The sequence below is a fragment of the Fulmarus glacialis genome, unplaced genomic scaffold (assembly GCF_000690835.1).
Source record: "Fulmarus glacialis isolate BGI_N327 unplaced genomic scaffold, ASM69083v1 scaffold44798, whole genome shotgun sequence".
NCBI lineage: Eukaryota > Metazoa > Chordata > Aves > Procellariiformes > Procellariidae > Fulmarus > Fulmarus glacialis.
The window spans coordinates 1-16,382 of record NW_009228482.1 but is presented as its reverse complement, the minus strand read 5'-3'; the positions used below and the strand labels follow the sequence as shown (position 1 = coordinate 16,382).

General features: G+C 38.0%; 1 protein-coding gene across 1 annotated transcript; it reads left to right on the top strand.

Moving 5' to 3' along the window:
* Positions 1–162: 162 nt before the first annotated feature.
* On the top strand, positions 163–15,562 carry IQCE (IQ motif containing E; the record flags this gene model as incomplete). Its single annotated transcript, XM_009583492.1, has 17 exons — positions 163–233; positions 975–1,088; positions 1,748–1,798; positions 2,322–2,392; positions 2,618–2,690; positions 3,103–3,152; positions 4,614–4,771; positions 5,278–5,333; positions 5,636–5,844; positions 6,649–6,753; positions 7,513–7,603; positions 9,902–9,997; positions 10,720–10,743; positions 11,858–11,953; positions 12,985–13,115; positions 13,841–13,974; positions 15,419–15,562. Coding segments are annotated over 17 exons (1,674 nt in total), but the record flags the coding sequence as incomplete, so codon positions are not given.
* Between the last annotated feature and the right edge of the window lie 820 nt (positions 15,563–16,382).

The window sequence follows — 16,382 nt, the reverse complement described above, 5'->3', positions numbered from 1 at the left end:
AGGGGGGGAGGGGAGGGGAGGGGAGAGGAGAGAGAGAAAAAAGCTTAGTTTCCAGTTTGGTGCTGTTCTTTCTTTGCTGCTGTTTTCCTTTAACTGTAAGGTGTCTGGTTAGTTAAAAATACCTCTTTCAGATCTGCTGATTTTATGTACTTTTTTCTGTAGGCTACATTCCTGGAACTCCTGACTACAAAGAAAAAGAAGATATGTATGATGAAATTATAGAATTGAAAAAGGTACAGTTTCTCTGATACTTACATAGAAATCATAGGGTCGCTCCATCCACCTGTAGACGTCCAGGCCGTGTTGGTTCAGAATACTTTGGTTTCTACAACTGGGACATCCACCAAATTTTTTTGCATTTGTAATGTAAGGCTAAACTAAACTTGTGTCTGTTTAAGGCAATTTCATTGTTCTTATGGTGTGATAGATACTTCTGAGTACTGGATGTGGAAGCCTTGAAGTATACCCAGTCCTGAACCCCAGCCATGGCCCTAGCTGGACGATGAAAAGGTTCATTGCATTTGGTTTCTTTGTCCCTCCATCTCCTTTTTTTTCCCTTTTTTTTTCTTTTTTTTTTTCTTTTTTTTTTTTTTTTTTTTCCCCTCTCTCCTGGCTGTTACCCATCACATTTTAACAATTTGTCAGATGAGTTTAGTGCAGTGTATGAAAGATCAGGACTGGACATGTTGAACACTAGGGATACCTATAGACAAATATCTTGGCTGTTGTAGATCATTTGTGTGAGGTTGCCTTTCTGTTAAACCTTTTCCTTTTATCTTTGCCGTGTTACCTCCCTTATCTGTCAGCCCTGGTCCAGTGTGGTGTGTGATGGTCTCTGGTTTTTTTTTTTTTTCTTTCGCTTCATCCTGACCATCATAAGTGGATTGTTATTGACATCAAAATGTGTTTCCATGTGAAAACTCAGTGTGTTTTCATTTCTGAAATGTGCTTACAATTTTTCTCCCCTCTTTTAGACAATACAAGCTCAGAAAAATGAGGGAGATCGAATGAAAACTAAGCTCCGACGATTAGAAGAAGAGAACAATAGAAAGGATAGACAGATTGAGCAACTGTTGGATCCTTCCAGGGTGACTATTTCTTGGGGGGGTAAAAGTGGGGCAAAAGAGTGCTGAGCAGTGTGATCCTCTTCTTGTCTCTCTGGATTTCAGGACTCTCTAGTGTGTTGGCTCCTAGGAATGATGAGCTTGAATATCAGATGTGGTTGGTTGGTGTGAAGGGATTTCTGTTTTGAGAATCTCAGCTCACCATTTTAGCTCAGTTCAAAGGAAGATCATGCCATGCTGTGCAGATAAGTTTATTTAGCAAAGATACTTTTAATTTCTGAAGGTAAAGTTAAAATGCTGTCTCTTTAGAGGCCCACTTTCTGAATATTTTGCCTGAGAGTAGAAGGGAGTTAACCTATTGCACGGTGACTGAGACATGCAGTCCTGAGTCCTGAACCAGGAGGCAAAAGATGAGCCTTATTGTCAGACCCAGGAGGCTGAGAAGCATTTAGGGTCATAGTTAGAAGACCTGAATTTCACTGAATTCCTTGTGGCTGTCATTTTCTGTGTGGAGATCTACACCTTGGGAGAAGCGTGCTAATACAAAACAATGAGCACAGACACTTCAGAATTTAAGCTGTTGGACTGTGAAATGACTGTGGAGATAAATAGGTTAGAAAATTCTGTGGAAAGAGCTGGCAGTAGCAATGTTGGTCACTTGCTTTATCTGTCTTCTCTTGCAGGGCTCAGAGCTGGCACGAGCTTTGTCAGAAAAGACAACTGATAATGGATGGGTAATAGTTTCTTCATTACCTTTTGCTTTCATTTTTCTTTTTTTCTGTTGCCAAGCTGAAACACTACTGATTAAAAAAACAAAATGAAGTAAGAAAGAATAAGCAATTAGGGAATCACGTAGCCATTATTTCTAAGTCGGATAAGACCAGTAACAAAGATCTGGAATTAACATTATTTTAGGGAGCCTTCTTTGTCACTGTCTTGAGTCTGTTTAGGGAGTATTCTCCCTATTATTTGCTGCTTTGAATTTAGCAGGGTAATGAGCAGACTTGTTTTTATTTAATGATTGTGTATAAGCTGATTATGTTACCACAGATATAAGTTAGGGATCTGATTTCCTTAGTGTTCTCTTTGTCACAGGGTAGCAGACATGCGTATGATTTACTAAGTACTGGAGTATGTAGGAATAAGTATATCTGGTTAGGTACAATTTATAAAGACAGGGCAAGATTATGGAGAACTGGAACTTCTGTGAAGAGACGGATTATTCTAGGACTCATGAGCTCTTTGTTCTTTTTGTAGGTTGTTAGTGGATTAAAGCAGAAGATTTTCAAGCTAGAACAACAGTGCAAGGAGAAAGACAACACTATTAAGTATGACTCTGGCGGGGATAGAGGCTTGTATTGGATGATACAATAAAGGGAATTTGAAGTCCATGTTATTTTTCATCTGTATTCTTCTGTTCCTTAAGATGTTTTAATGAGCTCTGAGAACATATTAGCAATTATAAACCATCCACCCAGAAATTGTGAACCAACAGGTATTCCAGCATCTTTGCTGGTCTGACTGAATTATTTTTTGTATTATTCTGTTTTCAGCAAATTCCAGGCAGACATGAAGACCACTAATTTGGAAGAAATGAGGATAGCTATGGAAACCTACTATGAAGAGGTACGTCTGACAGGTCTCCTGTGTACAGGAGAGGAAGTTGTTCAGTTGCTGAGTCGAAGTATAAATGGAATGTTTTAGATAGGTTTCTTACAGCTATAGCTGCACCTGTCATTGGAATCAGATTTTCATAGAAATTCTCATAGCTCCATATGTATGTACTGAAAAACCTTTTTTCTTCAATAAGTTGAGTGTGTTAACCAAAAAGCGGAAATAAAGAAACTAACGTACATCCATAAGTGTCTAGATGAAAGCCAATGTAACAATAGCCTGATTTTCCGTGATGGCATCATTGCCTCTGCTACTATGCAAAGAGTCTTGTTCTGATTTTCACCTAATGGATAAATGTGTTGCATTAGCAATGTCAGCTTCCACACCTAGCTCCTTAACGGAATCTATTTTTCATATTTCACAGGTTCATCGTCTCCAGCTCCTCCTGGCAAAATCTGAGACTATGAGGAAAAAGTATGTTTAATTCTTTTGAGGCAAATGTTTGTGTACATGTGTTTGATGTATCTCTCACATACGACTTTAACGTGAGAAGAGTTTATTTTGTCATTTAGATTGCTGGATTTGCTTTTTGGTTTTGATAAGCCTAAAATAATGGCACTCAGTGATACGGTTATGATTTCTTTCATTTCTGTCACTTCCCGTTTTTGGTGGTGTGTTGTGTTTTCGTTTTTACTTTTTTTTTTTTTTCCTCCTGGCTGGGGCAGCTGTATGAATAGTCATCCATGACATCTGGACAGCCTTATTTGTTTGTTTTTATGGCTTCATTGCCTTTTAATCTCCAAAAGGTAGATTAGATTCAGCTTTTCACTCTGACATGCTAATTGTAGACTGTCTCCCCTTTTACTTTGTAATTATTCCAGTGGATGGGATGTAAGATTCCTTAACAAACTGTTCTGTGATTGTCGTTGGCAGTGGCATTTGTCCAAAAGTAGGCCCATCAGTTACTTCAGACGTTTGTTTTCAGAAGTAAGTTTTTAAGAATTTTCTCATAGCGATAAAGAACAAGTATTTCATCTCACTAGAAATCTGTTCTGTGAACAAACTTTACAACTTTGCACATTTAGAAGCTGAGATTTCTTCCTGGTTTTTTTAGAAAAACTAAAAAGGCAAAATCACTGTAATATATTAAAAACAGTTTTAACACATAGCAAGTTTTCCCTTTTCTGATGCCTTTTATTCCCATCACATCAAGATTAGCTGTATTCTTCAAATCTGTTTCAAATCTCTCATTGATTGACATGTATCTTAAATGAAGAAAGAAATTACTCTGGGGTTTACTTTCGCAGGAATAGTTTCTTTTATATTAAAGCAGCATTCACAGTTATCTGAAAAGACACTTGTGTGTTGGATTTGTTTGAGAGTTATTCCATCTATGTATAGCGCCCTCTCTCTCCCAATCTCAATCTGTTTGTTAAGTGAAAGAAAGCAATTCAGAGCACGCAGGTTAGCTTGCCGTGCTGAACAGTTTTTTGGAGGAGTACCCCAATTGGCTGAAGATAAGTGTTTTTAAATCAGTGGTCCATAGAGTGCTGGTAAAGCGTTACAAGGTTTGTCAACAAAACAAATAGAAAACCAAACAAGTAAAATTCATACAAGCACCCTTGTTTATGCGTTAACAGAGTGGGGGAGGAAGTAAAAGTAATAAATGAACTTTCAAAGTTTCAAAGTATCGGTTTTCTTTGACACAAATTAAAAGAATTGTGAAAGTGTTGAGCAAGATGGTCTTTGCATGTTTTTTCCTAAAAGAATAGGTAACTCCTCAAGTAAAAAATATTGAGAAATGCTGTTGGGGGGAAGCTGAGACAGTTAACTTAGCCAGCTGATGTGAATAGTGAGGCTATTCCACTCTTTTTAATGCTGCTTCTTTGTTCTCTGCTTTTAAGTTAACTTTCTGGTTTTGACCCCGTTTCCAAGTACAGAGGGCAGAGATACCCAAAAACGACTAAAGGCACTGAATGCTGCTGTCCTGAGGTTATCCAGGAACATCAAGGAGTTGCAGAATGAGAATCAGAGGCTGAAAGAAGATCTAGATCATGTACTGAGCAGTTCTCCTCCTTCCAATAAAACAAAAAGTATGTGCTGAAAAGTTGGTGAACATGGAGCAAGGGATTTGGGTACATTTGAAAGATGTGTTTGAGAGCAGGACCCTACAATGTAGAAATAAGGCAGTTATTACAAAGGTGAAGATTCAGGAGAGGCAAAGGTTGGAGTGAGAAGTTTCTTACAGGAATCTCTCTCTGAATTCTGGATATGCTGCTCCAGTCAGACCTGGGTTTCCTTTGTTATTGTCCCTTAGAATTCTGTAGTGGAATCACTTGAAGATTTGACGTTTCACTGGAAAACTGTTTTTCAGTTGTTGAAAACTGATGAATGTGAATGGTTTATATTGATTTCTGAGCTAATTGGTGTAGAAGTCAGATGTTTTAAGACCATTCTCATTTTTTCATTGCTGCATATTTAAAGTTGGGGTTCAGAGGTCTTTAGATAGTCTTTCTATATGGACAGAAGTTTCAAAAAGCAAGAACAATGTTGACTCGCTGACATAGTTTCATGTTTAAAGCTTTGTTGTTGTGTTTAGATTATAGTGAGTGGAGCAGACAGAGGCTGATGAGGCGGATTTCGGAACTAGAAAAAGTAAGTGATCATAATCGTGTGGCCATCTTACCTGTCTTCGAGCAGAAAATGCAGAACCACTGGCATGTAGTCCTTCAATGTATAAGCCTTGTGCATTCTGGCCCATACATGTAAACTGATGTCTGTACCATGTGCCCTTCCTCCCTTTTTTCTTTTCTCATACTTTTTACATATAGATGCACATTTTAGAATTAACTTCCATTTGATCTTTTCTCATGGCCTAAATAAAATCTTTTTATGCTAAATTTAATTTTCTTCTTCTTTTTACTTTTGTATTTTTTGTGTAAATTTATCCTGTTTAGAAAGTATGTGCCATGGAGAACACCAGGGTGTCATCAGCAGATAGTGAGCCATCACAGTTACTTGCTGTGTCATCTTCGCCTTCTGTAGACCTGGATCATCCAGCCCCTCAACAGGTAGACCATGTTGAGGAATGTCGTCGCCTCCAAGGGCTAGTGAAGAAACTGAAGAGTGATAGGAAGGCACTTCAAAATCTCCTACTCAATAAAGAGTAAGTGCGACCCTTGTCTGAGATGATGTTCTTCTGTAGGTGTGAATTATTTAATTATTTCCTATCACATTATGAAACGATGTAATAAGTCCTTCACATTTTCAGCAAGAAAACAAATTTTGAGGGTCCCTTCAGCTTTTATTTCAAAAGCTTCTTCTAGTCCTACTAGCATTGTAAAATTACATTGCAGAAAAAAAAATCAGTGAGAGGGTGGAAAATGAGAATTTCTGCTTGTTTCTAACACATTTTTCAAGGCATATTTTTTGTCAACCACACTGAAAAGCCTTTGAAGGGTTATATGTCACTTTACGCCACACTTCTTGCATGTATTTTGCTGTAAAAATTTATCTTGTTTTTTTAACATGTGTTGTCGTGATCTACCACTTTCTCCATTTAAGCCTGCCTTCTGCCATATGATGTGCTGTGACTTCTTTTCTCCCCAGTAAGCAGTTGATTTGCAATTTGTATTGCTTGAACTCGTTTGGTGCGTCAGTGCATAAGGGCAGGCAGGTTAATCTGATTATGAGCAGAGATGTGCACACAGCTATGTATTGTTGATAAGACACTCTGCCTCCTGTGCCAACTCGCCCTCTGAACAAAAATGCATAGTGAGAGCATGCAAAGAGGCCTTTTGCTTCTGAACAATATACGCTTGCATTTTATTTTGTTTAAAAGGAAAAAGTAAACATTTAGTTACTTCACAAATTTGAGAACCTATTTTATTTAGAAGTTTAAACAAAAAATAACTACTTTGTTGAAGTATGTATGTCTCAAATATTGCTTAATTTCCTTATACCTGTATAGATTAGATATCAAGCAGTTACTGCAGGCTAAGGCTGAAGTGGAGCTGGAGCTGCAGAAGTGGCAGAATAAGATGGAAGAAAAGAGTACAGAAGAGCAGACTTCAAGGTATCATATTTTGTATTAGTAGATCATTTCAGAACCCAAAAAATCTGTTAAAGTATAGTTCTCTTTTGAAGTGGCTCAAAATCCATAGGAGTTCATCTGAACTGCAGGAAGCTGGGAATTCATTTAATCAGAACTGTTTTGGAAGGATGGAGTAAGTTACTAGGGGAAGAATTCTATAGAGTGGTTTTAGAGGAAGTGGAAGACTAAGAAGTATAGTAAAAATAAGAATTAAATTATAATAAAAATTAATAAGATAAATGGAAACAGAAAGTTGCCATGTTGGGCTCAGAGACATTTTTTTCTCTTTCTAAGAAAAAACTGTAGTGTCTTTACCTTAGCCTATGCTTCTATACCGTTGGCAATGTATCATTCCATTTACTTCATGTATTCTGTGTAGCTGTTGATAATAATCCTATGCAAGGGTGGCAGAAAAAGTTATTATTGCTTTGTAAGAAAGGACTTTGATGACTGACAAATATGAAACTGTAGCAGATCTAGATGCAATATTAATAGTATCAAGGGTACCATTGTAACCTTGGGTCTTTTTAATTTTAACGTAAGGCTGTGCTATCACAACTTGAGAATTGATGTTACATGTCTGTTACTATAAGAACGTGTATTAGTTATCCTGACCAGTTTCCCACTTTGGCCTTTAAAAAAAACCAAAGCAACCAAATCTTATGAAATAGGTTCAGTATTTTCAAAGCAGAAGCAACAGAAAATTTCTAGCTATAAATATCTTTGCTTTTCCAACCATAGTGAGGAAATCCAGAACCTGACACAGAAAGTAGGGAAATTGGAGGAAGAGATGAGAGAAATGGCGGAAGATACAATGGAAAAGCTTAATAAGGTACAGAAACATGTTTTTGTTTGTGGGTTTGTTTTTTTTTTTTTTCCCCCTTGCATCTAACTAACATATTGCAAATTGAGCTGATAGTCTAAATAACTGCTAGTTGTGTCTTTTCAGGGAGGCATTAAATCTTGTCATAGAGATTCTGAATAATGGTTAATTCCCAGAGTTTTTTGATAAGTTGTTTCAATAATTACCACTGCAACTTGGGGCTTTTTTGGAGCTGTTCTCTTAGTGATTATCTGCCCCACCATCGCTTTTTTCTTATTCAGTGGAATGTTGCAAAAAGCTTACACTTCTAAGTGTTTGGGGTTTTTTGCCTTACTTTCTAAGCAAAAAAAAAAAAAAGACATTTGTGGTTTTGCTTGTATCTTTTCAAAACTTCTGAACCCATTAGCTAATTTCAGTCCAATTTTGTAGAGGGAGGGAGGTCTTGTAGGAGTTGACAGATAAAGGAGAGAGACACAGGTAAGTGTGCTTGCTGGCAGACTGGCAAAAGACAAAAAACCCTTTTCAATGATTTTTATGCTGGTCAGGTGATCAGTTAGGGCGCGTGTGCTGTCCAGTCAGAAAAATATTCATTAGCTTTTCTGTTTGGATGGAAGCAGGGTACTCTTTAATGGGAAGGTTTACAGGATGTAGAGCACTAATCATGAGGTTTTTCTTAATTCCACTGCTGATGGGACATCATATTTGAGTAAAGAATTAGGAAAGATATCAATACAATAAAATAAACCTTTATCCCCTTTGAACTGAAGTTTTTCTGGAGTTGAGATATTCATAACCTCTTCTTTCTGGATTTTCCAGTGTCTAATAAATATATTTGTGCATCTGTTAATACTGGAGAGTCTTAAATGGGACTCTATAATCAGTTGGGGTTTTTGTCATGAAATATGACTGAACTTGATATTGTTGCCATCTTCTGTCCCTCTGCCAAATGTTGTTGTAACTAGCCAGTAGAGATGAATGGGCACTGACAAACGTGCTTTCAGATGCAGTGTGGTCATGTTAATCTCATTTCACTAAAAACTAGTTGAAGATTATTACTGGGGATTTTGATCGTTTGTACTTGAGAATAAATAGACCCTGAAGTACAGGTATTAAAAAATATGAATAAAAATGTCCACTAGCTTAAGAGGGTGCTGGTTTTTGATATACTGTGCAATTCTTCAGATTCTTTTTTGTGTGTTATATGCTGATGGATGCTAGATGATGTTTTGAATACCAAATAACTTGGGTCTTTAAAAACAGCCAACAAACAGCTCCTTTTTTCCTCTGCAGACTATATATATTCTTGGCCAATAACCATCCATTTATCGAAATGTTCCCATTATTTGTAATTATCGCTAAGTTCCTACCAATTTTTCATTTTAATAGTAGGTTGTCATTTTTAATATAACGTGATCCATTTGCTAACTTAAGCCTGTAACTCTGCATTTTTAGGTTATAAATAAATCCTTTTCACAGAATCAAGAGGTTTTTTTCAGAGTCTATAAAATCTCTTGTTCCTCTACTTAGAATTTTACACCAACAAATTAAATTAGTCTTTTAAAATTGCAGTTAACTTTTGTTTGGCAAGTGAGGCATGACAATTAGTACGGGATAATTAGGGATCAAAAGGATCAGATGGTGAGAGGTGGAATATGCAACCACACCTCAGAAGAAATAACTGGAACAAAATCTTGTTTTGTTCTTGGTTTCTTTCTTTTTCCTCTGATTAATTTCTTCAAGATAGAAGAGTAGGGTTATGCCAATTTACACAAGGTCTCCGTCTTGTTGGTGTCATATGATGGCCAACTCATCAGTAAGCTTAAACAGATGATTATGGGGCCACGGTTGCCAGGATGAGACATGAGAGAGCTCCCCAATTAATTAGTACTAGTCTTTCCCAGAGAAGAATTGCAAAATTAGGTATACTGACATTTGTTCTCAGTCTGTCAATAACATACAAACCATTTCTGAGCAACAAAGCAGTGGGTTCCACTGTTGGAGCTCCTATTGCTTTAAAATGCATGGAAAAATAGGCGTATGTGTAAATGAAAACCTTTCCATTCCCATGTTCTGCTAACAGCTAAAAGGGGGACAGGAATGTGTTTCACTGTAACAGTCATCTAGATGATGAGTTTGAACGTGAGCAGTGTTCAGAACTAAGAGTTTCCTCTTTAACTTCCTTCCACCCTGCAGGGTGAACATTTAACAACTCTGGTGCTGATTTTTCTGCGTCATTTGTAACCTGTTTCCCTCTTAGAATTCCAACTTGTGTCTTTAGTGTACTAAGCTGAAGATTCTCCCTTGCAGCCTTCACCAGTCCGCATGCTTAAAGGCAAAGAAGAGCACAGGAAGGAACAAGCAGCCAAAATCATCCAGAGACAGTGGAAGGTGTACCGAAACAAGGTGAAATTCTCTTATCAGGGAACAGTGAGGACATCCCCCATCCGCCTCTGAATCTTACTCTTGTTTTAGCATCTGCAGTAACCTGCTGCCAGGTTCCAGGAACTGCAGCAGTGCTTCCCCGTACAATTCCTTACCACCATCTTCTCTTCCACTTTTTTCAAGTCCTCCCTGCTGCTTCTTTTGCCTTTGCTCCCTAGAACCCTGTTGTTTCTGCTGTGAGATACCCAGTTTCTGAACGGGGGAGTCTGGATGAGCAGAGAACTAAGGAAGCGTAGCAGTGGTTGAAGCAGCACTGCTGCTGTTGCTTCCTTGGAGCATGACTGAGAAGTTAAATTCCCCTTGCAGAAATCCTCCAAACAATACAGGAGGTTTCGTGTATTGAGTTACACTCAACAAGGACAAAATGATCTAGGAAAAAAGTGTTAACCTTAAATTTTGTTCTATGGGCAACAACATAATGCTGCTTTTTCCACGTATAGGACACATGGTGTGAGGTGGGTCTTGTAAATGCTTCTTAGGAATCTTAAAGACAAAAGAACGATCCACACATCTTTCAAAGATGCAAAGTTGTTTTTTTTTCCTTAAGTTTGTTGTTTGAGTTTTCAGGAGGAGGTGGGACAGGTATTTCTGTGTGTTTTAATTGTTGGGGAAAATATGGAAAATCTTTATTTAATAAAACTTGTATATATTTGTGGCATTAACTTAGGCATTTTTCATTTCAGAAGGAAGAAATTGCTCTGGATGAGGTGAGTGTGTTTGACACCCAACAAAACAGTAAAAGAGATTTAATTTGTATCAAAGCACAAACAAATAACTTCTTTATTTTTTAAAGAGGTTTTATTGTAATATAAACTGTTGTACCAAGATCATGTTTGTTCTTCAGGCTGGCTCATGATACCTTCTGACATCCTGGTTTTGTTTGATATGTCTTGTCAAAGTGTTCCCTTTCTGGTCTCAAATTTTCTGTACTTGGTACCTTCTGCAAGATGAAAGCTTCTGAAAATTTTGAAAAAAATTTGATACAAACAGACAGGGAAGTTTTTCTATATTAGGTAATTCTAATAATGCTTTCATTTTCACTATGATGAGTCTTCGGAAAGATTTGAAGTGGGAATTTGAAGCCTTTGCTAAGAAGAAACATCTCAGTATTATGAAGAAATTGACTTTGTTTGACAAACTTGTCACTTTTTGATAAATGTTTTGCACCTTTCGATAAAGGTTTTGATTAAACTGTTTTTTCAAATAGCACAACGTAGCATCTTACATTTGTTTCTTCCAGAACATTAAAAATCCGACTTTCAGAAATTAGAACAAATTCTAACCATGTGACACAAACATACTGTTTTACATCTAGATGCTTTTTGTTGGTTAGAATCCAGTAAAATCTCTGAGTAGAGAGGAAAGACTTACATTCAGTGTAATCACCACAATGGTCTGCCATTGCCTTGGTTTCTGATTGTATCAGAGCATCACAGAGCCTGCCGGGTAGCCAGAATCTAATATGGGAATGGGAGCATGTTGCTCTATTTGTGAAATACAGGCTAGTATTGGCAGCTAGAACTTAACTGCATTTGATAAGACCAATCATGAACACCTCCCAGATTGAATTTAAACCATGGAGGTGTATGTCTATGGATTGTCACAGGCTGGAGATTCTCTGAATTGCAGCAGAGTACCTGTGAAGTAATGGGGACGTGTGTGTATCCCTTAAACATAAGGAAATGTCAATACATCAAAGAGTTTCCATTGCACAGGGAAAAGTTATTTTCCCCATGTGCCTCTTCCCTCTGGACTCTTGTTTTAATTTATAGCTGCCATATTTCAAAGGAGCTAACATCTACTTATTTCTTTCTATGCTAGGCAGTTGTTATGCTTCAGGCAGCTTTCAGAGGACATTTAGCTCGACAGAAACTGTTGCTGAATAACAGGATGCGTGATGCAAAATCTCACAACAAGGTAATTGTTGGGGCAAATGGGTATCCAGGTATCCCATTATGTTTAATTTACAGTGTAAAGTACTGTACTTCCAGACTTAATTCTCTGAATCACCCAGTGATGTTTTAATGCACTAGTTGACAGCACCACTGTAATTCCAGAAAGATATGGAGCTCATTCCCTAGCCTCCCTTTCCATCTTCTTTAGTTCACAGTTTTTCTTAGAAGTAAAGCTATAACTTCTTTGCATTATGGACTGTAACTAGGTCTCCTCTTTTTTTCTGGGTCTCCGATCAGCTAATAACATACCCTTTAACTCGGAGTGCTATTGAAAACTGTACTTGCTCTCAAGTGTTCACCTGCTGAATCATTGTAGTAATAGAAAAACTTTCGTCACTGAAGTTCAGAAAGAAGAATTTGGAAGGCATCTTTGATTGGATTGAAAAGTAAAGGAGTCTTGCGCGTGGCATGCTCAACCAAAGACTTGTAGTGTCCTCTGTCATGTCAAACTCGCTCCAGATTGCTCAGTTCTGAATATGAAAAAATTTCCTTGCCAATTAAACATTTAGTTTCTGTAAATCATTTGCCAACTTGTATGAATACCCTTTGGACCTTTAGCAGGCTAAAGTTAATTTGTAATTCTCCATCCAGGTTGTCCATCTGCTTGCACTTTACATGCAGTAAACTGGCCCAGTGTAGTAGGGCTGAATACTTTTGCTTGATACAAGCAGAAGATACATCCATCACGAAGGTTGCCTTACCTCCTTCGACTTTGAAAGGTTTCCTTCCTGGAAAATAAATGAACTTTCCTTGCAGGAGTCTGCTCTTTCATTAATTGAATACAGATTCATACAAGCTTCAAAGCTTGTATGATGATCAGATTTGAATTTCCTGCGGATTTAGTCTTACAGAATCTTAAAGACTGCAGACTAAAAGATGGGAATATTTGCTCTACTACCACTCTCACAATCAGGAGTAAGATTGTGAAAGCTTCTGTCAAGCTTCTGTGCAATCTGTTAAAGGTCAGTTTTCTTTAATCTGATTGCTTTGCAGAACTCCTGCCTGTCTTCCATGTCAAACTCCTTGAGCTTGTCTTCTGATTGCAAGGAGAAAGATGAGATTGTGACATTCATCCAGTCCATTTTCAGGGCTCACTTAGCACGTACAGTACTGCTTGAGGAGAGGTAAGTGAAGAATAGATATTTCTGCAACATGCAGTAGCAAAATTGTTTTTATTACAGGAGAGGCATCTTTTTTTTGTAGAATGTTAGTGTGTGTTCCTTGGCAGAGAAGGAGAACAAGGCCATTGTCCCACCAAAGACAAGGAAAAGCTTGCTCGTGAGAAAATTCAAAGGGTATGCAACTAAAAGGGTTTCTTGTTGCAGCAGCAGTCTTCCCATGTCCTGTTGCATGTTCTCTTCCATAGCAATGAGGAAAAGTGAAGTAAAATAATTACTCTTTGGAGAAAACAAAAAAATTTTTAAAAATTGCAGTTGCTATCAAACTGATTGCTAGTACACTCACTTAAAGTAAGTAAATCTGAAGCCCTGACATGTAAAAGTTAATGGTTATGTGGAGGAAGAACAGGGAAGAGCTAGAACACCATCTTGCATACAGTCTAGTGACTTAGCTCACGAAGAACAGGGTGATTTGCTTGCTGCTTAGGTTTATGGTGACTCTGTCTTGAAAAATACTTCCTTTTTCTCCAAGGTTTACTGCCTTGGAAGTTTTTAATATTGGCTGCCATGGTTACAAGGAGAGTTACATAGCTGTCACTTCACTTTAGCGTCTGAGTTCACTTCTGCAGGTGATAAGCTTTTACCTCTTGGAGGCTAGCAACACAAGAAACTTTTCTGCATACCCTGTGAAGACAGACTGCAATTCCTGTTCTGTGCCTCATGCTGTGCAGTATGTCTTTTTGCAGGCCCTCTGTGTCCAGTGCACCAAGTGAGAAAGCAGATTCTGCAGTTTACATTACAGAGAAGAAACCGGTCTCAGCAGCACTCCAGAAACCTCCTTCAATCTTCATGTCGTCTCTTCCTGGTAATCTCATTTCCCTTGTTCAAAAGCATGTCAGTTTTGCGTGGGCGCACACACAATTTTATAGAGAACATCTGCACCTGCACACACATGTGCAAATGCATACTTGTACTCTGCGTGTGTGTGTCTTCTTTTAATTTGATGATGTGTTGCTTATACTGGCAAATGCAGTCCCTTAAATAAAAAATAAAAGCTTTGACAGTGTCAGTACCAGCTTCCCCGCAGTGCTTTGCCTATCTGTCACAACTGTGGTTTGGAAGGTCTCTCTCTGGTGTGAGTGGTAATTATTCAAAGAACATGGTGTTCTGCTGTATTGCCTCTCTACTTCCTTTTCAATCCCCCCAGCCCTGTAGCTGTAGTATGGTACTTTCCACTACGTTTTGGGCCCAAGGCCATAGACAAGCCGAGAGCGTTTTCACCGTCCTGACTTAACTTCTGAAGGGGACAGACATCTGGTAAAAAGAACCATCCTAGTCAGCCATGTGTATTTAGTCATGTTTTTTCAGCAGTCTTCAGTTGCTACAGTAAGGGGAAAAATGAAGTCCTGGATAACCTTGCCAACTAGTACTATTATAATACAAACTGGGAAAATGTCTGTCTTTTTTTATGGCTCTTACGCCGTTTGGTTTCCTTCTTAAATTCTTCATTGCTGCTTGTGAAAAGAGGAGTTAAAGCCAAAGAGGCTTTTAAGAGGATGTTAGAAGTACTGAGTAGGAAAGGCAAAACAATGATGCAGGTAAGACAGCCTTAGACATGCAGCTTTGAAGAAGTTAAAAACAAACTGAAAAAGGTTGGTTCTATCCAGAGTGGGATATTTTAGGCTTTTATGGACCAGCTGGAGAAAAAAGAGCAACTTTGAGGGTGACCTGAGAAACGTTGACTTGTTTTTTGTCAGTGAAAAGCTGACAGTCTCTGCAGACTTGCTCAGAAACAGAGCTGTAAGCAGCTGAGGCTGTTTCTCTAAGATATGAGATGGGGAATAAGCCAGATTTGCAAAGGTTGTGAATACAGAAGTTACCCTTCAGTGAAGGAAAATGTGTTTAAGAAACTTTACTGTATTCCGTATTCAGGAACATATTCTACTTTTGAAGGAGTAGGTAGTACTTGCTTCTGGAGATGTTACAGTTTCGAGTGATTTTTAGTCATGTCTAGTGACAGTATCCAGAAAAAAAAAATGCTGCAGCATCCTGTTTTGCCTGGGCTCTACTGCAGTAGTCATTATTGGTATGCTTAGTCTAAACCCAGAGTAATTCAGTTGTGAAATTCTACCCAAAGAGACAAGAATCACTTAAAAAAAAAAAAAATGCTTTGTGCTTCTGAAGAAGTGTTTCTAAGACCCAAAGAAGGATGTAAGATGAAGCTAGTCTGGTAAATGCAATAGTATGAATACTAATAGAGCACAGTTACTGTCTAGCTATGAAGTCTCCAAGGCTAACTTTTATTGCAGATTATGATGACAAAGTGATGAGTGAAGTAGTTCTGGAAGAATTTCTATCAGAAGGGATAGAGAGGAGACCATCGGCATTCAAACTTTCTTCCTTGCAGTCCTTTTCTGGTGAATATCAAAAAGGAGAGATTGGGAGCAAAGCAGGTTATATTTGCTGCTGATCTTACGAATATGGGAGTCGTTTTCAAAATCTGGCATGAGGATAGAATGTATCTAGGTAGCTTGTGAAGAGGCATACTGGATATGTGCTTCTGTAACTACACAACTGCCAAAAAAACTGTCCTGCACTAAGTAGCTCTGTGAAGTATTAGCTCTTGGTGTATTGGAGGATTTAACCAAACTCTCCCAAAAGACAAGTTGGGAAAAACCTACTAAAGAAAGGAGAGCATTCTGGTGTAAATGCCACTTCTATGAAGAAATGGGACCCCTCGGCAATCTGTTTGGTTATAGCAGGTTTTTTGCCATTTGAATGTAGCTTAAACAGGTTAAAGTTAACTAAAAGTCCAGCATCTGTCATTCCTAGCTCATGACTGATGTAAAAATCCACCAGCAAAATTGTTTTTTGATCTAATGTATTTCACTGGTCATCCTGCAGCTTGGAAGGTACATGAGACAAGGAGCTTGTTTAACAGCTGAGTGATTTAAAGCAACCGAATTCCTTTAGCTTTAAATCATGCAGCTGTTGAACAAGCTCTTGCTTCATTTGCCCCAAGTCCAAACTTGCATTTTGTGACCTCTAGATCTTGCAATGATCTTAAACTATCAGTGAAAGTATATATTGCAGTAAGTCATTTAATTTCACTAGCCTTTCAGCATTATTTTGAGAGGAATGGGAAAGATGAAAATGTGTTTTAAGAACCTTATGTATCTGCTAGAATAAATTTATATAATCCTGGTCTAGCATTGCAGACTTTTAATTCATTGTTTGCATCAGTTAGATGTCTCTGTGTTTTCGGGGGGGGTG